This window comes from Bos indicus x Bos taurus, chromosome 16 (assembly GCF_003369695.1).
Source record: "Bos indicus x Bos taurus breed Angus x Brahman F1 hybrid chromosome 16, Bos_hybrid_MaternalHap_v2.0, whole genome shotgun sequence".
Lineage (NCBI taxonomy): Eukaryota > Metazoa > Chordata > Mammalia > Artiodactyla > Bovidae > Bos > Bos indicus x Bos taurus.
In genome coordinates this window covers 31,253,085-31,278,717 of record NC_040091.1, presented here as the reverse complement: position 1 = coordinate 31,278,717, position 25,633 = coordinate 31,253,085, and the positions used below count along the sequence as shown (strand labels likewise).

At 43.8% G+C, this 25,633-nt stretch overlaps 1 protein-coding gene across 1 annotated transcript in view; it reads left to right on the top strand.

Annotated features, from left to right (window-relative positions):
* KIF26B (kinesin family member 26B) overlaps positions 1-25,633 on the top strand; it is a 528,852-nt gene that overhangs the window by 200,676 nt on the left and 302,543 nt on the right. Inside the window, exon 3 of the mRNA XM_027564671.1 lies at positions 4,971-5,507. Within this exon, the coding sequence (XP_027420472.1) occupies positions 4,971-5,507 (537 nt within the window). The remainder of the gene's footprint in view (positions 1-4,970; positions 5,508-25,633) is intronic.

Genomic DNA, 25,633 nt, shown 5'->3' with positions numbered 1-25,633 from the left:
GATATTTCCTCTTAAGGGGCTGACAGTCTAACAGACAAAGAGTTCTGCAAATAAAAACTACAGATAATAAGATAGTTTCAAGAGTGGAGTTGTAGGAAAGCAGGATGGTGACTGATTTCTGTTTTATCTTTTTTTTTTTTGGTGCGGGGAGGGTTTTGAGGTCCAGGCTATAATCTGGAAGACCATGATGACGTGAGAAATGCTGAAAGCTTTCTCATGGCTTTGAGCAAGGAGAGGAGGGACCATTCAAGAGCTTTTAGGAAAGACCGTTTCCTACACTTCGTGATTGGATTGAAGGGAATAGGATGAGGCAAGAAGGTTCTAGATTTCTAGCCTGGGTCCCTGAGTGGATAATAGCACTATTTAGTTTGATAGTGACTATTGAAATAAGAATAGGATTAGAGGAAAATAAAATGAATTTTGACTGGTCAGTTTGAAGAGTGTTTATCTGGATGATGTTTTCCAGGGGCCTGTAAGGCTTAGTATTCAGGAGAAAGGCCAGGTAGGGCTGGAGATGGACAATTCCCAGTCACTGGGATACAGATGGCTGTGGAAGCCATGGGTTGGGATGCCCTTGCCCGAGGCAGAGAGATTTATGATGTCTTAGATCAATGTGCGGGAATACACATGAGGCAACCTTAGACAGCCATTAGATTATGAGAGACCTCCAGGGGACGAAGCAGGACACCGATTTTCCTGAAGCAACCCTAGAAGAAGTAGAAGAGCTAGGGATCGGAAAACCGTTTTCTGGCGTTCTCTTTGTCCTTTTGTAGCAGTCAGTAAGTGGGCAGACATAGGTGTCTGCATGAGCAACTGAGCGCGCACACACTCATACTAACTTCATTTATCCCTGACTTTCCTTCTAAGGACCTTTTGTTGTTTAGTCATTAGCTAAGTTGTGTCCAGCCTCCTCTGTTCATGGAATTCTCCAGGCAAGAATACTGGAGTGGGTTGCCATTTCCTCCTCCAGGGGATCGTCCTGACCCAGGGATCAAACCCACGTCTCCTACGTCTCCTGTAGGGAGTTCTTTACCATTGAGCCACCAGGGAAGCCCCTTAAAGACCTTTATCAGTTTCCTAAGTGTTTTCTTGAATTCCTCTCCATGATGCATGTGGAATAATAATAATTTTGTATTATTTTTGAAAGATGAGAATGTTTTGAGCACAGAATCCTTAAGTTGAAAATTTAGGATGAAAACGTTGCCCAGATGCCGTCAGTCCATTTTCCAAGGTGCTGAAATAAAAATCAGGACTCCAAAAATAGAGGATTGGCTGTGCACAGATTCCTGTTATTCCAATCTGACTTTGTGAGATCACAACATGAGTCAGGACAGGACAGTATGAAAGTATTTGAGTCCACACACTAGGTAGCATGCCAGACTGCATACTAAGCCCATTCCCTTTCTGGGTCCAGGTTTCTTTTGGTGCGAACTGAACTGGAGGGCACTCCCCTAGTCCATCTCCTGGGGCCACAACAGTCCTTTCCTGTCCATGTCAGGAGAACTCAGCATGTGTGAGCCTTCCATGATTCTGAGGGCTTCTTTTCCCCCTGTTTATTCCTACTCTCCCAGGAAGCAGTATTCCCTTTATTCCATAACTTACAGAAGACTCTGTCTGTTGACCTTTCCTCTTTGAAGTTTTGAGGTGCACTAAAATATTTACAGTATGTAGACCAGCACTTGAAAGGGATTTTAGTTTCCCTAAGATATATCTTTTGGCTTACTGAGGCCTTTTGATGCTAAGAACTCACTTAAGGTTTCAGATCAAGGGTGGCTTGATTTAGGGAACACCTCTTGACATCCATCAGCAATGGCAGACTCACTAAACCACCCATCTCGCTTTCCTCTGGATGAGGCAGTGGTGGGTTCTGGGCTTTGCCACTTCCTGGATGTCAGGGGCCATTCTAGTTGTGGGCACAGCTGCAGTGCTCCTGATGGATTTGTCACCGCCTTGGGAACTGGGAGGGGAGTGCTGGGCTCCATGTGCCTGAGCGTGTGCTGGTTGGTCCCAGACTAGAGGGGGCAGCAAGGGGACCTGGCACTGCATAGTCCAGGAGCCAAGAGGGCTCCTTGGAGTCTGAACTCAGAGAGAACAGGAACCAAGATCCTCAGCCTGCTGCACAGCTAACATGTATTGTTTGTTCCATGTGGGAAGTCAAGCAGCAAACAGCAGCAGGCTAAGTGAGGAAGGTACTTCAGGGAGAGTGTGAAAACCAAGAAAGAAGAGAGAAAATGAATCCTCGGCGTTAGGCAGTTTTTGTGGAGGGGATGTATCTTTTGTACTCCAGCTGCAGATGTCAGAGTCAAATCCAGATTCTACAGGAATCTAAAATCAACTATGATGTGTGGATGGGGCTGCTCTTATAACTCCCTTTTTCCTATGATGCTGCTTCAGGTAGTAGGTTAACAAAAATATTCTAAGTAAGCAATTAATTTGAGCTTTCTTGAAACCAAATAGTTTGGTGGCTTGAAAACATAAGCCATGGGGAGCAGATTGCTTTTGAATGCCAGTCTCTGATTTCTCACCCTGCCTCTAATTAGGTAGTAGATGTGGGAATTAAAAAATGACTTATGAAACAACCACAGGATAAAATACCATGTGGTCATTTAAAAAAATCACATTTTCAAATGACATGTATTGACTGACAAGGAAAAATGCCCAGTATGTAATATTATGTGAAAAAGTAAGAAACTGTATTTTTGACACATATGGGGGCCCAAATATTTCCTTTTGATTAAATGAACATTTCATAGGTGAAGGTGGTGAAAACCTTATGTCTGTGCAAAATTCTGAGTCCATTGATGAAGATAGTTGTTTGGCTCTTGCAGTGGAAAATCATGGACTAGAGGTCAACTAGTCTGGGTATAGTCCAAGCTTTTAACCCTTTTGGGGGCTCAGTTTTCTTATTTGGAAACTGAGGTGATGGTCTGCTTTAGAATGGTCCCTAGGGATACTTTTGGGTCCCACATGTGCTGAGTTTTGGTCAGGGACTTGGACAAAGCAGCTGAGAAGGGGTGCCACAAACAGGTCTCATATGGTTTGCATCACTTCATCAGTCAGACTTGGTCAACCTTGACCTCCTATTGTTTCTCATCATTTTCTATGACCGTCTTGAGTTTCTACCCCTCTGAGCCACTCCTCCCTGCTGCTGTGTAAAGAGGCCTCTTGATTTATTAATCAATTAATCAGTGCATGCTGAGGAGCTGTTCAGGGTAGTTAAACAGAGAAAACAAAATGCTGGAGCCCGTAATCAAGATGGATCATGACGAAGAGTGAGCCTCCCATGGCTGATCTCCCTGCCCACCCTGGCTGCCCCACACTGCCCGCCTCACCCCCAGCTCATCAAATCCCGCTCAGCCCTGATGGAGTTTCCACCCTATAAAAGATACCGCAACTTTCAGAAGGGAAGAATTTCTTCTAATGTCCTCAGGAAAATACACGTTGAGATAAGCTTCATGAGTTACTTGCAGCGGTTGTGGAATCTCAAAAGTTCAACCAGGCCCCCAAACAGCACAGGGGCTCTGTCCATTTCTGCAGACATTGTACCCTACAGTGTGCCTACTGTATCCCCATTTCCCTACACAGAGTCATGGAGCTGGAAGACCCCTACAATAAAGATAGGCCATGGCCCTGAGTGACAGATGAGAGGTTCAGAGAGGCTCCGTAAGTTGTCCAAGGTCACACAGCTAATGAGTAGCAGAACTGGAACTAGAATCCAAGTATTTTGATAACCGGTTAACACACCTGGTGCTTGTTTCTCTGTGCAGTCCTGCTTTCCTACAAAAATTAAAGCAAAGTAAGTGAAGAAAGGAGCTTCCCAAGTGATGCTAGTGGCAAAGAACCTGCCTGCCAACGTAGGAGCTGTAAGAGAGACTCGGGTTTGATCCCTGGGTTGGGAAGATCCCTTGGAGGAAGGTATGGCAACCCACTCCAGTTTTCTTCCCTGGAAAATCCCGTGGACAGAGGAGCCTGGTGGGCTATAGTCCATAGGGTTGCAAAGAGTTGGACATGACTGAAGCGACTTAGCATACATGCACACACACAAATGAAAGAAATTATCTTCATTAAATTCATTTTCTGGTTTCTTTTACATATATGCTTCTGAGCAAAAGAGTTTTTAATAGTTTTAGATGAAGTTTCTGGGGAAAAGTATCTTGGACTGTTTATGAAGGAGATATTTTTCTTCTGATGGTTCAGAATGTCAGCTACATGGGTGTGGGCGTGGCCAGCCTGCTGGGGGCTGACGGTAAACATGGGAGCTCTGGAGGGGTTTGTTGGACTGGGGGCTGACGGTAAACATGGGGGCTCTGGAGGGGTTTGTTGGACTGCTGGAGAGGCTATATCTCTGGGCTAGAATCTGTTCAGTTGGTTTTTCTTCCAGTGGAACTTAGCAAACGATGCTAATGAGGCCAGGGTTTTCTTGGAATAGAATCTCTGTTCTGGGTCACAAGCAGTACCTCCATCTGCTACCAAGTTTTCATCGTTCATGGGTTGGGGCACAGAGCATCAGTCCAGAGTGCCTGCACTCACCCCCACCAGGCCTGGATACCCATTTGTGTCTGCTTCACCCATTTGTGAACACTTTGGGAGCATCCAGGTATGCCTATAAAGTTACCGTGGACACAAGGGGAAAAGTCTGGAACGTTCTTATTTGACTAGCCTGGTAAGGAGGATGCTTAGAAATATATATATATATATATATATATATATATACATATACACACACACACACACACATATAATTAATTCCTTAACATCTCCATTATAAAATATTACATTTGTCAAATGTGTTTGTCAACTAGAGGCTCGTCTGCCAATCTGGCTGCTCATTTCTGCTGGATGTCAATCAAACAGTCCAACTTCTTGGATATGTGAAGGGCTTAACTCTAAACTAGACATCTGAATTGCACTTACCAGCCTTGATTTATAGGCTCTCCTTTCTTTTGTTTGTTTGTTTATGTGTTCTCCAGGATCCTGCTTTCCCGGCTGTGATTCACGACAAGCTCCAGGTCCCCAATACCATCCGGAAGGCATGGAATGACAGGGACAACCGCTGTGACATTTGTGCCACACACTTGAATCAGCTGAAGCAGGAGGCCATTCAGATGGTGCTGACCCTGGAACAGGCGGCTGGCAGTGAGCACTTTGATGGCTCCCCTGGCTCCCCGCCACCCCTCTCCAACGTCCCCACTCAGGTGGGGTCCCGGCACGTGGGGGGGCTCCAGCAGCCCAGGGATTGGGCTTTTGTGCCCGCCTCCTATGCCCCCTCCAGCTACACAGCCTTCGTCACCAATAAGCATAGCAGCAAACCCAACAGCCTTGGGGTCAGCAATGGGGCGGAGAAGAAGAGTGGGTCTCCAACCCACCAGGCCAAGGTCAGCCTCCAGATGGCCACCAGTCCCAGCAACGGGAACATCCTCAGCTCAGTGGCCATCCAGGCTCACCAGTACCTGGACGGCACCTGGTCCCTGTCGAGAACCAACGGGGTCACCCTGTATCCCTACCAGGTAAGTAGCCTCTGAGTGAAAAAGGACAGGGTTGGCTACAGTCAAAGCAAAGAAGTGGGTAGCACTTTCTTTCTCTACTTTGTCCCTCTGGGAACTCCCCAGTGCAGAGCCTAGTGTTTCCATGTAGCCCTGCTGGATGATGCTAAATAGGGATGAAATGTCTGAGGGACCAGTGATCCGAGATGGCGCTCTGTTTCCATTGTCTATACCATCAAAAGAGAGGGAGATTCTCTTCTTAATTTCTCCCACCTTGACCGACCATAACTCTTTTCTATTTGCATCTCACTTTAAATACTGTGGGATTAGGTTACCAAACATGTGTTCCCCTTTTCTTATTTTCTCTTTTCTGTTATTTAAATTAGCATACACTCTCAAGTTTCCCTATAGAAATAACAGAGCAGGTCTTAAGTCTGCCAAGGAATCTAAAAAAGTTCTCTTAATTTTTCTTGGGTGAGTTTTCTGCTGGAGGACGGTTGGGTTTACCACATGTGCTCTCTGTGTCCGCTGTGTCACTCGTGGTGGGAAGCAGCAGAAAGTGTTGACGTTGAGTGTACTGATCGGGGTGGATAATTAGTGCAACAGTTGGTCTCAAGTTATTTCTCACTTGTGTCCCTGTTGTATGGGGTGTTTGGTGGGTACTCTTCCACTGTGACATAGGGCCCTGGGCTCCTCCATCTATCGATAGCATGTCACCATTTTCCAGCGATCTCAGAGTCTTCCACGATGTCTTGTACAACCAGCCAGGAACTGGAGAAAGAGAGAGAGGGTGGAGGATCTCCCAGGAAGAGGTGGGGGGCCCAGCCTGAAGCGGGTGAGATTTCAGTTCTTCTGGCCCCATCTTCCCTCAGGGGAGGCTGAGAAAGCCAGTCTACCCATGGGTCCGGGAGAAAAAAGAAACAAGTTGAGTGAATGCATAGCATAGTCTTTCTTTCATGGGATAGAGGTACAGGGAAACATAAAATGAATTGAACGCAGCTGATAAAATTCCTGGTGACTTTTCTAGAGTGTAAAAGGGAGTATAGATTGTTTCTCTTGATATCTTGAAAGAAAGTGGGGAGCGTGGATCTTTATCTTGAGAAGTTAGTGATCTTGGACAGCCAAACTTTTCGTTTACCTGATGATGCTTTATAGTTTACAAAATATAGAGCACACATCATTTTATTTAACCCCCCGCCCCACCACCACCATACGCCTGTGAGGTCAGCAGGACAGATGTTGGATCTTCCTCTTACAGATGGGGAAACAGGATGCTTAAAGAAATGGAATAATTACCTGTGGCCACACAGCTGGTGCCAGAGTAGCACCAGGTCTTCCCTGCCCAGAAGAATGGCTTTCCCTGCTCTGGCTGCTTCCAACTTTCTGAGCTTACCCCAGAATACTTATCTCAACATCTTTTCCAGCTATGGTTTCTTTTAAGACATGGTACACCAAAAAAAAGGCCTCCTATTTTGACCTGTGGGGGCCTGCCTGCCACTTCACTTTTGGACAGAATTTTCTGGGCTGTGGATAAAAATATAATGAGAAACCAGTGGCACCCTGGGTGGGACTTCATAGTCTGATGCTTGAATATAACCATCTAGGGCAGGAACAGAATAGCTTCTTTTCATTATTGAATAATATGCTTTTTTTTTTTTTTTTGGTTTGTAATTTAAAAATAGTTTTAGAAATTATAAAAAGTGATACATGTCTGTTGTAAAATAAAAATTTAAAAACATGAAAAAGTTTAAGACAGACTTTAAAAAGCAACAACAGCCAGAAATAGAAATTCACAGCATTTGGGTATATTTCCTCCCAGGATTTTATACGCATGCAGTTTCTAAAATTGTGATAATTTTCAGTTCTCTGATCTGCCTTTTGCTTAATATACTTCATGGTATTTTCCCACCATTATATATTTTTCTAAAATAGGATCTTTAATGGTAGCCTAATATTCCATTATATAAATACTACCCATATATGAATATGTCCTGATTTATATAACCAACCATCAATTATTCGAGTTTAGGTTTTTACTACTATAAATAAAATTCTCTGGTGCACATCCTTCTACCCAGGTCATATTTTCAACACATCCTGGGTTGTGCTAGCTACACACTCACTCATGTTACACAGACAACTCACATTTCACCTTCCAGGGCCCCAGAGCACTTGTAACATGTATCAGGCGCTAGTTAGAAGATTCAGCTGCTGCACAGCACTGGTGAGTGAGGACAGAAGAACTTGGAACTGGAGCTTTCATATAAAATATCTAGAGTATGGGGAAAGTCTGTGTAGGGGGTGGGGGGCTGAATAGGCTGCTTAAAAGGAAGACTGGGGATTACTGGTACATTTAAAATAATGTGTGCAGCAATTCTTTCTGCTCTTCCTTCCCCATGCTCCACCTCAGAGGAAAAAGAATTTCCTGTACAATAACAAGTGTCTATAAGCTCTCCCAAGTGCCAGACACTATGCTGTTTGTTGGTTGGGGCTCCTGCCATGGGCTGGAAACCCAGGCTCCTGTCCTGTAGTCCTTAGCGGAGAAGGCAGGGGAACTATGTGTTATAATCCAGGGAGGTGCTTGCAAGTATAGACAGATGCCTAGTGTGCTCTGAGAGCCTGCAGAAGGGCTTGAAGTCCAGCCCATGGGGCAAGGGTGTGTTGATGTGGCCAAAGGCAGGCACAAAGGTGATTCACGCAGCTACCAACTTGAGATCATCCTGGATACATTCAATTGCTTCTTTCCAACTCAGAACAGACTAATTTCTGCATTTCCCCTGGGCAGTAGTTAAAGGGATCAGAGGAAATCTCTCTGGGATAAAGAGATTTGGTGCCTGGTAAACCAATGTCCCCGTGTTGTGACTATGTTATCCTCATGCCCTAGGGTGGGGGCTCTGGGTCTGGCTAGACTGCGTGGCTCCTCTTATGGACATCTCCCTGCAGTAAATATTCTGCAGTTCACAGTCTGGCCAGCTCACCAGAGATGGTTGACTGCTCTGAAAGCTGACCTCACTTTTCCTGCTCACCCTTACTCCCACTTCCCTCCCCACAGAGCAGATGGTCCTCTGGCTTAGTGCCAAAGTCTTTCTCTGGGCAGAGAAGTACTATCTAGACTTTGTTGCTGCCAAGGGCACTGCTCCACACCAGCAAACCTGGAGCCTGTAGAAGCAAGGGAGAAGAGGACGCTGTTCTGCCATTTAAGTTCAGGGGGATGACAAGAATGAGGACGGGCTTTGCAGCAGTGAGCAGAGTAAAACCTCTGTATGGGAGAGAGGTGTCCCTCAAGCCCCTCAAGTTCCCTGTTTCCCACAGCACTGTGTGTCTGTGAGAGTGAAAAAGTGAAACTGTTAGTCGCTCAGTTGTGTCCAACTCTTTGAAACCCCGTGGACTTAGCCCGCCAAGCTCCTCTGTCCATGGGATTCTCCAGGCCAGAATACTGGAGCGGGTTGCCATTCCCTTCTCCAGGGGATCTTCCCGACCATTTGCAGGCGGATTCTTTAATCCTATGAGTCCCCAGGGGTGCAGTCTTCAAAGGCTGCAGTAGGAAGATTTCTTGATTCTCTTTTGCTAGATCCTTCATGTTTCTCAACTACCTCCAGAAAGAGTGGGAACCTATAAGCATTGCAGATAAATAAGAATCTATCCAGACAGGTAAGAAAAATAGTAATTTGGGAAGCATTGAGATTATATAAAAACAAACTGCAGATAATTTTTTTCATTAAATATCATAGCAAGTTGATTTCACAGAAGTTGACAAGGTGGACTGTTTCAAAGAAAGATGTTCTTTATTAACGTACAGACATTTAACATAGTCACTGCAATATTCTAGAACTTTCATTTTATCACATGAGTTTTAGCTTTGAGAAAACATGTCTGGATTAATTTCTTGTAGTTCACCACAGATTAATTATAAACCTCTTTTGAATGGCAACTGCTTTTCCCCAATTTACATTTATTACAGGAAAGGCTTTACACATAATACTCTAATCACAGAATGTTCGTGTAAGAATCCACTTCTGTAGGATAGTAATTGCCTTTTGCACCATGGTGGGAGATTTAGAGATGGTTCTGCCTAGTTCACGAGCATGGCTCCACCAACTGTTGAATCTTTTTTTAGTAGCTTAGTATTTTAGTCTCTTTCCTTATGAATGAAATCCCTACCTTGCAAGAGAACAATTTTTTAAAAAGTATGAACATATTTTATGAACTATAACACAGGGATCCCAATATCATCTGTCTAGAAACCAAGGCTGAGAGATTTGAAGTTTCTTTTGGGTAGAGTATCCTGATTCTGTTTGATGTCTTTTGTTTCTTGAGAACATAGATTTATTTATTCTCGTGTCTCTGACAGCAACTAACATATATAAAAAAAAGGGCTACTCATTAGGGAAAGTTCCAGTCTCAAGGATACACTAAAGTTGTTTCTCCTGACTGGCCTTAAATTTAGGAAAAAATTCCAGGGGACAAGGCCTATCTAGACCTCAAGGTTTTGGGTGGAAACCACCAGTTAATTGGCTCCAAGCTAACCTTTAACCTGAAGTAACTTAATGATATAAATCCTTGGGTGCAATGAAAGTAGTCCAGGTGGTTTTTGATGTCACACTCAAAATAGGGACATTTGAAAGGGTTAAAGCGTTTTATTTTATGAGACTTTGATAAACTGAAGTTGTCAAGAAAATTCAGGAATACGTTAAATTAATACATAGGTGGTAAATCCATGATGAATCCTTAACGTGATGAGGTATTCAATGTGCATTCCTTGATTTGAGGATATGTGTTTGATAAAAGTTATCCTGCTTTCTCAAAAAACATCCATTAGAATCAATGTTAGGAATAATTCCAGACTGAACTCTGGCTGAAGTCATGTGGGATTGTCTCATATCTTTAGGAGTTAATTGTGTATAGTAAGCAGAGGCCTGGGCTTCCCTGGTGTCTCAGATGGTAAAGGATCTACCAGCAATGCAGGAGACCCAGGTTTGATCCCTGGGTCTGGATGATCCCCTGAAGAAGGAAATGGCAACCCTCTCCAGTATTCTGGCAGAGGCACTTTTGGACTTTGTATTTGAAGATACAGGCAGGAGCGAGGCAATAGCAGCACCAACCTGAAAGCGGCTCCAAGCTTGCTTGGCGGTATCCAGGCCTTGGTCTTCTGAAGTCAAAAGCTCTGGGAAGACTTGGTGCTGATCCTTTTATAGAGGACTTCCAGGTGCCTTGGAAGAGGAGGGTGGACTCTGAGGCTCACTCATGTGCCAGTGCTCAGAGGCTTTGACTGTGATGGATCTATGGAACCCAGAAGCACATGGAGAGTACAGCTGTTGCCTTGGGGGATGAGGTGCACACATGTTCTTTCCTCACTGAGCCACTTTTCACAAAGGAGTAGGGCAGGTGTCTGCTGTGTGTTAGTAGTGGAGGATTTCCATTCATGTTGTTTGCAGCCCTACACAGTCAGATGCCTGTTCCTGAAATACACAAAATGCCTTTCTTGGGCCAGCCCTAGTGCCAATTTGCTGCTGCTCTGTCCAGGCAGGCCAATACCATAAAGTGTTGCACTTTGATAAACTATGACATCAGAAAGATCATTCGACATCATGAGATTTTGTTTTCTCCTGTTTATAGATGGCCAAAAGGGTGTTATTTATCTTTATGCATTTTGACAAACCTGGGCACAAGAAAAGGGATCAGTTTGTATCTTCTGTCATGGACAGAGCATTTCTCAAGAATATGGTGCTCAGGGTGAAATTCTGAAAGAAGTATGGGCAGGGCCATGGGCTGACGGGAACACTCACACTTCATCAATAAATTTCAAAAATATTTTTTACCTCGTCATTTACTTGGGTGGTAGGCTGAATTAGTGTGTGTGTGCTAGGTCTCTTTGGTCATGTCCGACCCTTCGCAATCCTATGGACAGTGGCCTGTCGGGCTTCTCTGTTCATGGGATACTCCAGGAAAGAGTAGTTGGAGTGGGTTGCCATGCCCTCCTCCAGGGGATCTTCCCAGCCCCAGGGATTGAACCCTTGTCTCTTATATCTCCTGCATTGCCTGACAGGTTCTTTACCACCAGTGTTATCAGGGAAGCCTGGTAGGCTGGAAGGGGACCTTCAAAGATGTTCATGTCCTGATCCCTGAAACCTTACAAAATAAAAGAGGTTCTGCAGATACAATAAAGTTAAGGATCTTAAGATGGGGAGATCATCCTGGATTACCTGGGTGGTTCCAATGTAATCATAAGGGTCCTTATAAAAGGGAGACAGGAGGAACAGTGTCAGAAAGAGAAGATGTAAGGATGGAAGCAGAGGGCAGAAGAGAAAAGGTACAACTTTGCTGGCTTTGAAGATGGAGGAAGGGGTCACAGGCCAAGCAGTGAAAGCAACTTGTAAAAAGCTGGAAAAATCAAGGAATCAGATTCTCCCCTAGAGTCTGCAGAAAGAAGTCTAGCCCATTTTAGATGTCTGACACCCTGGACTTGATGGAGTAAAGAATGGATGTGCGTGCTGCTTTATGCTGCTAAATGTTCAGTAATTTGCTTCAGGAATAGGAAACTAATACACCTGGTAAGCACTGGGTAGCTGTGAAGCTTGGTAGGAGAAGTTAATGAGGTATATGGACCAAGGAGTTGCTGTGGAAACCTGCAGGACAGCCAAGAACATGGGCTTTTCATCCCACACAACAAACTACATTACCCGGTGGATCAGACAGTGCATTAGCAAGTCAGATTATTTCATTTGGGTGCCTCCACAGAATGAGAGGTTACTCATACTGCGCGGTTGGTTTTCAATTGTCTCAGATTTCCCTATTGTTATAGCATCATAATAACAAGCACGCCACAGCCCTCTCCATCAGCAGCTAGTAATTACCATTATGTAAGTATCTCATACTGTTGAAACTGCAGAAAACATTCCAAGCTGGGGAGTGGGAGGGTGAGGAGAGACTTGGCAGGAATATCTGTAGCAGGAAGCCCATCTTCTCTGTCGTGTCTGTTGTCCTGATTGAGGGGTTTCACAGAACTGCCCCAGTATTCAGTCTTATGTCATCTGGTGTTTCGAGGGTTCACATGAATGTGAAAGCACCTTGCCAACTGGAGAGCAGAGGTTGTTAGTGCCTATCCTTTTCATTCGGCAGGCAGAAGACAACCACCGGAGATTTTGGAGCAGGAAAATGGAAAGATTTCCCTTGTTGACAGCAGGAGTTCTCAACTAGAATCACTTGGGAGCTTTATAGAATAATACTGGTGCCTAAGCCACAGTCCAGACCAATGAAATCAGAATATCTCAGGTGGGACCCAGGCTTTGGTTTTAACTGCCAGGGCAAAGAACCCCAGCTTTAAAGAACCATTTATGTGGCAGTAGTGTAATAAGTATAGGGAAGAGAACAATGCAGATAGATAGACAGACAGACAGACAGATGATAGACAGACAGTATATTCTGTGTCCTAGGGCTGCTATAGTAACATTGCTACAAACTAAGTGGCTTAAAATAACAAAAATTTATTGTCTCGTGGTTCTGGAGACTTGAAGTCCACAATCAAGGTGTGTTGGCAGGGCTGTGCTTCCTCTGAAGAGTCTGTGGGAGAATTCTTCCGTGTCTCTTGCAGCAGGCACGCTTTGGCTTCTGGCTGTGTCACTCCAGTCTCTGCCTCTGTCTTCACATGGCTTTCTCCTCCATCTGTCACTTTCCTCTTATTATAAGGACACTGGTCATTGAATTTAGGACCTGCTTTAATCCAGTATGATGTCATCCAAACCTTTAACTCATTACATCTGCAAAGACCCCGTGTCCAGGTAAGGTCACATGCTGAGGCTCAGGGTAGACATGAATTTGGGGTGACCGTTCCTCTGACTACAGATAGATAGATGCCAGCCAGACAGCTGAAAGATGACAGTAGCATCGAGGAGGTGAGCAACCCGTGCTTGTTCCTGCTGATCCCACTTCTGAGAAACGGGAAGGTGCAGATGTTCACAGCTGGTCAACAGTGGCACATTCTTGTTCTGTCCTGTGAATAGAAGATGGAGGGAAGGGGAAAAGATACAAGGGGCAAAATAAAGCAGGGGAGAAGGTCATATCCATACACCCTTGTACAGATGGAGAATACTTCAAGTCAGATGAAATGAAAAAATATTCACATGTGTTTCTTTGTGGAATAACAACCTCCTCTTCTGAACTTACACATATAATACCGTTATGTGCTTTTATACACACATACCGTTATATGTGCTTTGACAGCCATTGGTATGCATATAAACAGTTCAAGTGCTCCTTGGGGTATGTCAGCTTATGCTGAGGACCTACCTAATTGACCAGTGCAGGAAGCTTCCGTTCCTTTCCTACTGACCAAGCTGATCCTTGGGGTTAGGTTGGTGGAATGGTTCGTGTTTTGTTTTGTTTTGTTTTTCTTCAGCAATAGTTCTAGGGTCCAGAAAGAGGCTAAAAATAGTGTGTAGGTGCTGTGCTACTTAAAAGCATTTCTTATTCTCCCCGCTGGGTCCTTTGGGTGGGAGGGAGGTGAGAAGCAGTGGGAACGTGGCCCACCCTCTCGTCCAGCTCCCCCGGGCCAGGCCAGGGTGGAGGGCAGAGCTGGGGATGGATGCGTGAGGGAGGTGAAGTCCTCACAGAGAGAGGATTCCCTGGATGGGGACCCCTTTTCGCAGTTATCTTTGTTTTAGACAGCATCTCATCTCCTCTCCCATTTGGGCCATCCTCCCAGCCCTGGTTTACTTGGGCAAAACACTGGCTTTCTTTGTAGAGCTGAGGAAAGGAACTCAGGAACACCCACTGTCCACAGGTCCACAGTGAACAATGGCTGCTGCTTTTTTTTAATGACAAAGTAAACAGATTCTGGGGAGGGGGGAGTCTGAGACTGCTACTCATCAGTGATTTTATCCAAGTCTCAAACAATGAGAGACTGGATGTTGGGTCACGCTAGATTTGCTGTTCATGCACTGGAAATAAAAGTCCAGCTTCCTTGCTTACAGCGTGACCTTGAGCAGGCTTTTTACTGTTACGCGTCTGTATTTTCTCCTCTGCAAAGTGGCCAGTTGCAGGGCTGTTATGGTGATTATATAAAATGATGTATGTCGAACACTTAGCATCATGTCTGACACATGGTGAGACCTCGGTGAAGGGACTGGAACTTTGAGGGCCATCTTCCCTTAGTCAACTCAGGTTCCCCAGACTCAAGACTGCATGGAATCACGGTGCTCTTTTCTGATGTAAAAGCAAGCAGTGAATGAAAAAACAAGGCCCAAACCGTAAAATGGTATCAAGCTCGTGAAATAAATGTCACCCAGCTCAGACAATGTCAGTCACCTCCACGTAGGACCAGAAACCAGCTTTCCGTATGTGCACCACATCTTATAAGAGAAGGTCACATTCTAAACAGGTTGATCTCATCCCACCATTAGTGAGTAAATTGATAAAATATTGAAAGGCTCATGCACCCATTTTTCTCTATTTTTGAAGACCTTTTTTAAAAAAGGAGGGGCGACAGTGTATAAACATGAATAATTTAAAATTCTACAGAACAGTAGAATGGTAGCATTTGAAATAACCCAAAAGAGTAAAATCTCATTATTCTGAAGTTAATTTGAAATATGAGGTTATTCAGTCCTGATTCATGACTCCTCTTGGACAAGCACTTTGAAATAGTCCTCAGGTTGCTCATTCTTGCTTTCCTTAGTTTACACATCGAATAAAATGTAATATTCTAGCTTTCTTATGATCTGCTTATATTTGTCAAATATATCTTTCTTTTGAAATTATTACATAATTTGGAATCTTCAATAACTTGGAGATTTCAGGTCTGCTCCTTGCCTACCCCACCCCAGGCACACACCTAATTAATTTTAAATTGAGATTTTACTATGCTAACAGTCTTTAGTGTGACAAATTAGCATGCCTCTATCTTATAGAGGTATTGGTGAAGATTAATTAATGAGTCATATATTTCAGATGCCTAAGTCACTCCCAGGGAGTAATTACGTGTTTGGGAAGCATATTAGTCACCATTTTTAGGACTCTGAAGATCACTTGGTGCATTGCTGCTGCACCAGTGGCCACAAAGAGTTAACATACTCTTTCAGGAGCTTATCTGAGTGCCAGAAGGACTGAGAAAAAAGGTACCATGTGAAAAGCAAGCATAGCAGCAGACCTGTCATATACTCAAGGCTGTGACCAGGAGTTTTCTAATTCCATGACACATCTGAGCGAGTCTAACAGTTTCCATCACTTTAACAAGCCTGGTTTCTCTTGGTCCCTGTGGCTCAGACTGTGAGGATCTGTATCAGTGGGAAGACTGAACCCATTAGCCTGTTCTTGACAGGCTGCCTTTTTGTTAAAGCAAACAGTCCCTAGAGACCCCAGTGGAAGCAAGATGGGAAGGCTGCCCTTGTGAGTTATAGATGATACACCAAGGCCCAGAAATGTCAAGTGACTCACCCAAGGTCACACAGCAGCTTGAACATGCCAGAGCTGAGATTCAAAGAGCTTCCTGTGTACTGGCCTTTTCCATGCCCTCTGTCCCTCAGGGGAAGGGACCAACTCCTCAGATTGGTCCAACATTCCCCATCTTGGGGAGGGCCACCCACAGCAGCACACTCTGTGAACATATCTTTGTGGGCAGTTCTGGGTCACTTGGACTCGCAAGTCCACGTTCAAATTGTATTGCTCTGTGCATTTGTGTAAAAACGGATGCCCCACATCACATCTTCTCACTGGGAGGTGGGGAGACCAGTGGGGACAAAGCTTGAGACAAAGCTGGGCCAAAAATCAACAAAAAAGGCTGTGGAGGCAATGCTGCCACCTAGTGAGACATGTTTTAGCTCATCTGAGAAACAGACTGAACAGGCCTAATACTGGGACTCTCATCATGAATTATACTGATTTCCTAAGATTAATAAATGGCAACAGGGCCCCTTCCATGTTGATAGTATGGTCTTTATTGAACAGAGTAAGTAGATGTTTAAATTCTATGTCCTAACACATATGCTTTCTTATTTTTTTATTATTTATTTACTTTTGGCTGTACTGAGTCTTCGTGCTTTGTGTGGGCTTTCTCTGGTTGTGGTGAAAGGAGGCTACTCTTCACTGCAGTGCTCGGGTTTGTCATCGCAGTGGCTTCTCTCGTGTTTGAACCACATGCTCTAGGCACATGGCCTCAGTAGTTGTAGCTGGTGCGCTCTAGAGCGCGGGCTTAGTAGCCATGGCACATAGGTTTAGTTGCTTCGTGGCATGTGGGATCTTCCCAGACCAGGGATCAAACTTGTGTCCCCTGCATTGGCAGGCAGATTCTTAACCACTGGACCATCAGGAAAGCCCCCTAACATGTATGCTTTAGAAAGGGCTCTGTTGGCTGAGGTCTCCAGTGAGGATGGAACTCGGTTTGGGGTAGTGGATGGGGCACCCAGGTCTGCCTGTAAAGTCTGGCTTACCTGCTTATGTGCTGAGTGACATTTTGCCACACAAAATATCAATATCCACTTTTATATCTCTCTCCTAAGATTGTCCTAAGGATTAGGTTCACTTATTCTGAATTTGTTTTTAGTTCTAAGCACTGGATTAATGAAATTTTACACACAGACACACACACACACACACTTGCAAAATGAGATCCCATACTGAGAGATTCTATAAAATCGACCTGTACTGACTACTCCTAGAGAATGACTCGCTGCCTTCCTGCAGCCTAACAACACACTTAAAGGCGAGGTAGATATACCTGGGGGCTTCTCTGTTGACTCAGATGGTAAAGAATCTGCCTGCAACATGGGTGACCCAGGTTCAGCCCCTGGGTTGGGAAGATCCCCTGGAGAAGGGCATGGCTGCCCACCCCAGTATTCTTGCCTGGAGAATTCCATGGACAGAAGAGACTGTCAGGCTGCAGTCCATGGGGTTGCAAAGGGTTGGACATGACTGAGCGACTAAAACACACACACACACTCACACATACATACTCACACACACACACACATACACACACACAGACATACCTGGAACAGCACACATGCTGCTGCTGCTAAGTCGCTCCAGTCATGTCTGACTCTGTGCGACCCCATAGACGGCAGCCCACCAGGCTCCCCCGTCCCTGGGATTCTCCAGGCAAGAACACTGGAGTGGGTTGCCATTTCCTTCTCCAATGCATGAAAGTGAAAAGTGAAAGGGAAGTTGCTCAGTCGTGTCCAACTCTTCGCGACCCCATGGACTGCAGCCTACCAGGCTCCTCCATCCATGGGATTTGCCAGGCAAGAGTACTGGAGTGGGGTGCCATTGCCTTCTCCAGGAACAACACACAAAAGCCTGGAAAAAAGTGATGGAATTGGTGAATTCAGAAATCTGAGGCAGTCCTGTATCTGAGGTCAGTTTCCAGCTGTCATAGCATGACAGTTATCTTGAACATGGCTATTTCCCAGGGCTCACTCTGTAGCTTCAAGATGTATCAGAACCTATTTCAGCTAAGATTGTGTATTGGAGTTTTTGTTGACAACAACAGTTGTTTTGTTTTCCTCTAAGGACAGATTATATTTTCCATCTAAATAGCTTTTTTGATAGAATGTTTCAATGGTGTAGGTGCTTTGAGGGATTAATCGCTGCTGTTCATTAGGTGGCTCATTCCCTCCAGACACTTCAAAATCCAGGGCTGAGTCACAGTTTATAAAACTGGCCATTTAGCAGCAGCAACCATGCTGTTGAGCCCTTAGGAGGTAAGAGAGGGACAGAGCAGAGGAATGAAAATTCTTGTTCACACATAATGAGTAGAAAAGATGAGGGTAGCTGGTGCTTCGTGGAAAAAATGAGGAGCAGGAGGCTCTGGCCTCTAACAAGGGTGGTTTGGAAGCTTTACTATTTTAGAAAAAGGGCTCCAGATCCATTTATTATTGAGGAAGAGATACACTGATTTGTTGTTGAGCGTGTGGCTGGATGGCTAAAATGGGCCGTAAGTGTTTCAGCCATTGAAATGGCTTTTGCTTTGGGAACGGTGGAGATGATAGAGTGCAAAGAACCACAAATCTTAATTTTATCCCCACTTCTACCACTTACTTCATTAAAAAAAAAATCTTTTGGCTGTGACACATAGCCTGTGGGATCTTAGTTCCCCAACCAGGAATTGAACCTGAGCTCCCTGCAGTTGGGCTTCCCTAATGGCTCAGATGGTAAAGAATCTGCCTGCAATGTAGGAGACCCAGGCTTGATCCCTGAGTCTGGAAAATCCCCTGGAGAAGGGAATGGCAACAACTCCAGTATTCTTGCCTGGAGAATTCCATGGACAGAGGAGCCTGGTGGGTTACAGTCCATGGGATCACGAAGAGTCGGGCACAGCTAATGGATCAACATTTTCACTTTCCCCTGCTATTGGTAGTGCGGAGGTTTAACCGCTGGATCCCCGGGGAAGTCTTCCCACACACTTCATGACTGTGGGTGGTTTCTCTATTTGCAAAGAGGAAACTGGAGCTCCCCCTGCCCCCCATCCTGCTCTCAGCTGTGTCAGCCTATGAACAGACAGCTGAGCTTTTAACATTTTGTATTCTCCTACTGGGGTGCTCAGCCATTTCTAGTATCATTTCTCTCCAAAGTTACCAAGTTCATTGTCTCTCAACTTGACAGCTGTGTGTGCATATCAATGATCTAGAGTTTCATAGTGATAAGAATAATAATCACAGCTGACAGTACTGAGTTCTCACCACACGCCAGGCACTGTGCTCACTGCGTTGTGTGTTTTCACTCAGGCTTCACAACAGTCCTTTGGAGTAAGGAGATCATTACGCCCATTTTAAAGATGAGAAAACTGAGGTACAATTTAATGTGAATAGACACCACCTGCATGGAGGAAGCCCACATTTCTGAATGCTGAAAAATTTAGTCAACAACTATTTTGTTCAGTGTGTAGTTATTTGTTGAAATAAGTTTGGTAAATTGCATTTCTATAAGTTCATAATAACAAGTTTTATATTAATAATAAGCTAGAGGGAATTCTGTTTTTTTGTTTTGTTTTGTTTTCTGACTTTAATATTAAGCAAGTTCTATTCTGATGATTCTCCTTATTTAGTTACGAATCCCCAGTCTTCATTCTCCTTACCTTGCCCACGTGTCCCTTCTCTCTTTTTCCTTCTTCCATTTTTATTTTAAATCACACAATCATCCTCTTGAGAGTTCTAAGACTTAATTATATAGGTTATAAATTATTCGTATGTTTCACCTCATTCTACCCCATAATCTCATTTTATTATGGTTTATTTGCATCTCTGAGAATGGGTGGGCAAAGGAAATAGAAGGACTTGCAATGAAAATCGGTCAATTTTATATCACTTGTTAGCAATTCACAGAAAATATTTGTCAGAAAAGGTAATGGAAACTAAAATACAGTAATTAAAGAGGAAGTCACAAATTTAAAAATCACAAACATTTCAACCTCTTGAAAGTAGTTGCTAACGTCTAACTATATAATAGGCTCAGTGGTAAATGGCATAATGCAGCATTTGAGGTTAATGGGTATAAATGTATTAATTACAGTAACTATTCATTAAATGTTTTATAAGGTATGTATTTTCCTGGGTGGATGTGGAGTGGGAGGAACTGATTCTTGCAGAGCCCAGGTCTTCTGGCTCTGGTTCCATGTCTTCTCCACGGTACCATTCTGTCTTGTCAGTACATAGATATGAAAAGCAGCATCACTATGTTATAATCACATACATTTATTCATCCATTCAGCAAAAAAATAATATTTTAAAATATTTATTTTAAAATGTTTTTTAAAATAATATTTAAAACAATAATATTTAATATTTTAAAATATTAAAAAATTTTAAAATAATATTTATTTATTTCTATTTTTATTTTGGGGTGTGCTGGGTCCTCACTGTTGTGTGGGCTTCTCTCTAGTCGCATTGTGTGGGCTTCTCTCTAGTTGCATTGTGTGGGCTTCTCTCTAGTTGCATTGAGCAGCGGATATTCTCCAGCTGTGATGCTCAGGCTTGTCATGGTGGTGACTTTTCTTGTTGTGGAGCACAGGCTCTGGGGCATGCCAGCTTCAGTCATTGTGACATGTGGACTCAGTAGCTGTGGTGCCCAGGCTCTAGAGCCCAGGCTCGATAGTTGTGGCTCATGGGCTTACTTGCTCCAAGGCATGTGGGATCTTCCCAGATCAGGGATTGAACCTGTGTCTCCTGCACAGTAGGCAGATTCTCTACCACTGATCTACCATGGAGGCCCCCCAGCAAACATTTTTTGAGACACACATCTTACCGTACTAGTTCCTGGGAGTACAAAGCACAGTATTTTAGACAGCTAAATTACGGCTTTGCCTGTTAGCAGTGTTACTTGGTGTAGAAGGTCGGTGAGGCGTGATGTGCTGTTCTAAGTGGCTCTCCTTGACCTGCGTGCATGTGTGTGTGTGTTGGGGGTGTTGGGGGGTGTAGACAGTTGTGTTCTTACATTGGCACTGAGTGACTCCTGTGTCCCTGATGATAGGCAGGCTCTATTACCCTGACAACGGGTGGTGGGCTCAGGGGGCTCCTGACGCCCAGCTGGGGTTGCAACTATGAGGAAACTAGACCCTGACCACCCACAATGCAGAAGAATCTTGTCCCCCCCCCATCACCAACCCTGATCTCAGTGTCCATAAACACTACAAGGGTCACAAGGATCCCACTAACTAGATTTGCAACTGGTGTTGGCATTGTTTCCTCCTTTAAACAACCTCCTTTTTAACACCATCCATTGATAAGATAAGTGATGAGTAACTTCATCAGCTTAACCTATGACAGAGATCACTAATCATCTTGTCACTCCCTGATCCTAGGAGGAGAAAGACAGTTCTGTCGAAGAATAGATTTAAGTCAGTATTTCCTCTCATTCAGTGTTTTGAGACACTCACAACATGCCAGGTGTCAGGGGCTGAAAAGTACGGATGAGTGAGGCGTAGCTCCCTGTACTTCCCAGTGAGACATAGTCTGACATAGGTCAGACTGGGGTCAGGGCCAGGGCAGAAGCACAGACGCCACGCTGCGGGAAAGCAGAGGGAGCCAGACAGGAGTCCATCCGGGAATCTGGAAAAATGCATCTTCATATTGGTTACTTACATAGCTATGAATTAGGTGAATTGTTTATTTAACTGAACAGTAATCCAGAAATAAAGAGTAAATGCTGTATTATTGGAGGAAGTAGAGGTATATTATCCCGCCTAGCTCTTGATTCCACTTTTAAAAATATCTCTCTGCTTCCCTGTGTGCACGTATTAGTAGCGGGTGGGGCTGCCCTGACAGCTCCCCGGAGTGTGACCGGGTGTTGCTGTGGCCCTGGGCAGGTGGGGTAGGAGCAGAAAGCACCGGAGATCAAGTGCAAGTCTCTCTTTCCCCCCTCATCCACTTCACCCAGCCTCTGGTCATTCATCCCGGAGATGTTGAGTCCTGGGCTCCTGTTACCAACTTTGGTCTAATATGTATTTATATTTTTGAGGCTCGAATAGGTCATTTTGAATCCTCGAGTTAAAAGATCCTCTGGTTCCATGCCTCCCATTTCAGACACTGAGCAGCAGAGCTGTTTCCTGTCTTCCTAGTCTTTCATGGCTCATCTGTATGAAAACAAAGGTGTGATGTGGAAACTCTTGAGACTGAGATGTTTAATCTTGCAGGACAAAGGCCCATGATATGAACATTTTAGTATTTTTATCAAAGTATTGAAAAAACACTTTCTGAGAAGATCTACCCAATAACTTTCTGTGTGTTCACATGTGTTCAGTCTGTCCAACTCTTTGCCACCTATGGATTGTACCCTGCCAGGCTCCTCGGCCCATGGGATTTCCCAGGCAAGGATACTGGAGTGGGTTGCCATTTCCTTCTCCAGGGGATCTTCCTGACCCAGGGATTGAACCCAAGTTTCCTGAGTTTCCTGTATTGCAGGTGAATTCTTTACAGTGAGCCACCAGGGAAGCCCTAGTAACTTTCTGAATTGATACGACTGGAAGAATAGAAAAATAGCTCACATTGAAAATGTTTTTCCTTAAAAAATAATACTAAAGTGACTATTAGAATCATGTACTTTTATTTACTGAAGAAAAAATGGCTCCTTTAAATGCCTAGTCACATAAATGTCACAGTCCTGATTTGCCCAGATTTGCTCTTTTTTTTCTCTTGCCTTGCACATATGATGCTGTTAGCATTTATCGCCATGTTTGGAAACTGCCAAGATAATGACTGTGTTAATTAATCTGGTCCCATGTATTTTCACCATCAACAGCAGCATGACTGAGTGGGCCCCTCATCCCTTCCACATCTGTCTCCCGCCTTCCCTGGGGAGGAGCAAGTCTGAGTCATCATGGGAAGATGGCTCCTGGGCTGTTCTTCGTGGGGACAGGCATACCAGCCCTCCTCACAAGTACCTTTTGTCACCGTTAGGCATCTAACCTTTCAGGTTCATCTGTCCAGAATTATATTTCTGTTAAGAATGCTGCTCTCAGTCTGTGCTTATTCTAGGAGGGCAGATAGCCAGGCAGTGGGTTGATTCTGAATCTTGGACCTGCCCACAGAAAAGCTACTGTGGGGTGTGAAGTGTGCTCCTGTCTCTGTAAGTGTGTCTCTGTAAGGTGACTTGGAACAGTGAGCTTTGGACCCTCCTGAGTGAGACTTCCAGTCAACAAGAAAGCCTATTTCCAGCAATGTCATTCGCTCTCAGATGGGGGAGGATTTCAGTTACATCTAGTGCTTAATAATTCAAGAGTTCATACTGTCTTCTCTTAAAAAGCTCATCTTCATGTATGCACATGCACACGTCCTCTCCTGGCAAAACTGAAATAAGGTATAATTTATCTACCTTTACTACTTGAATTGACTGACAAAGAACTGTAGCTTATATTACATCAACATTAAAAATGAAATAGTTCAAGCTCCTTGTACAAAACCATGTTTATCTGTTGAAGTGATATTTGAATTCCGTAAGTATCTGAAGCAGTACATTGTGTTTTGGAAGAATGCTTAAATTACTTACAATGTTTACAGGATCTTGGTTTCCCAACCAGGGATCAAAGCCACGCCCTCTGCAGTGGAAGCCTGGTGTCTCAACCACTGGACCACCAGGGAAGTCCCTTTATTAGTTTTTTAAATCAAAGCTGTACATGCTCGTAAGTTAAAGAGTTAAATCATTTGACAAGCTTGATACAAAAGACACGTCCATGTAGTGGGCATTTCCTGCTTCTAGAGGTCCATTAATATTTCTTTCCATAGCATATCATTTCTATGTTCCTACTAGCTTGATTTAGTTTTAGATTACCTATTACAGTAACTCTCAACATGTTCTCTGTGGATCATTTGAGTCCCAAGATCCTTTTGTTGGGTCTGTGAGTTCAAAACTATTCTTATGTACTATTTAGACATCTTTTGCCTTTTTTTTACTGTGTGGATATTTGCTCTGATGGTGCAAAGGCAGTGATGGGTGAAACTGCTGGCATGTCTGCATGAATCAAGACAGTGGTGCCAAACTGTACCTCTAGCCACTGTATTATTCATCATCATGCATGTGGAGTTTTTTTAAAAAGTGCGTTTTCACTTAAGAATGTCCGTGATGAAGCAATAAAAATGATGAATGTTGTTAAACCTAGAAATATGTGTTGAAATGTGAAGTATTTCAGAGACGTTCAATGGTTGTCTTGGGGAAAAGCACTTTATGGGGTTGTCTGAGTTGCAAGCTACTGGCCTTCTCCTCCCTGCCACTCCCTGGTGGAATACATTTTTATACACTTGAAAGAATAATGAGTATTTGGCAGACATTTTCTCAAACATGAATGCAAAAGCTTGCTACTTAAGAGGAAAACAGCTGATGGGGTTGGTTTACCAATGGTAAAATTCGAGCTTTCAGTTGAAGTCTCAACTTTTGGAAAACTTGATTTTGCCACCATGGCAAAGTTTCTCAACACTTAAAGACTTTTCTGATAAGATTAGTGGGGATATTAACAAAGGTGAATTTTTAAATATTGTATAATGCAATGTGTCAACATCTGGAAGATATATATAATTCAGTAAACCAATAGTTTCCAAATGACCAATGCATTATGTTATAAAATCTTGTAACATAATATCCATTCAAAGTGAAAGATAGCCTAATGGATATTAGTTTTTCAAAAATTAGTTTTTAAAAAATTACTGAATATTTATTAATGTGAATTCAGATTGCTCATTTCAGTGAACCTTTAAGAAACCACCATTTGTCAATTTTTAGTGTAGTATCAAAGAAGAATGTCCACAATTATCTGAAAAGTTTATTAAAATAGTCCTCCATTTACTAACCATGTATCTGTAAGAGGTTGGATTTTCTTCCTGTGTTTAACTGAAACAACATCAGTTCAGTTCAGTTCAGTTCAGCCGCTCAGTCGTGTCCGACTCTTTGTGACCCCATGAATCACAGCACGCCAGGCCTCCCTGTCCATCACCAACTCCCGGAGTTCACTGAGACTCACGTCCATCCAGTCAGTGATGCCATCCAGCCATCTCATCCTCTGTCGTCCCCTTCTCCTCCTGCCCCCAATCCCTCCCAGCATCAGAGTCTTTTCCAATGAGTCAACTCTTCACATGAGGTGGCCAAAGTACCAGAGTTTCAGCTTTAGCATCATTCCTTCCAAAGAAATCCCAGGGCTGATCTCCTTCAGAATGGACTGGTTGGATCTCCTTGCAGTCCAAGGGACTCTCAGGGGTCTTCTCCAACACCACAGTTCAAAAGCCTCAATTTTTTGGCGCTCAGCTTTCTTCACAGTCCAACGCTCACATCCATACATGACCACAGGAAAAAACCATAGCCTTGACTAGACAGACCTTTATTGGCAAAGTAATGTCTCTGCTTTTCAATATGCTATCTAGATTGGTCATAACTTTTCTTCCAAGGAGTAAGCGTCTTTTAATTTCATGGCTACAGTCACCATCTGCAGTGATTTTGGAGCCCCCCAAAAATAAAGTCTGACACTGTTTCCACTGTTTTCTCATCTATTTCCCATGAAGTGATGGGACCAGATGCCATGATCTTTGTTTTCTGAATGTTGAGCTTTAAGCCAAATTTTTTCACTCTCCTCTCACTTTCATCAAGAGGCTTTTGAGATCCTCTTCACTTTCTGCCATAAGGGTGGTGTCATCTGCATATCTGAGGTTATTGATATTTCTCCTGGCAATCTTGATTCCAGC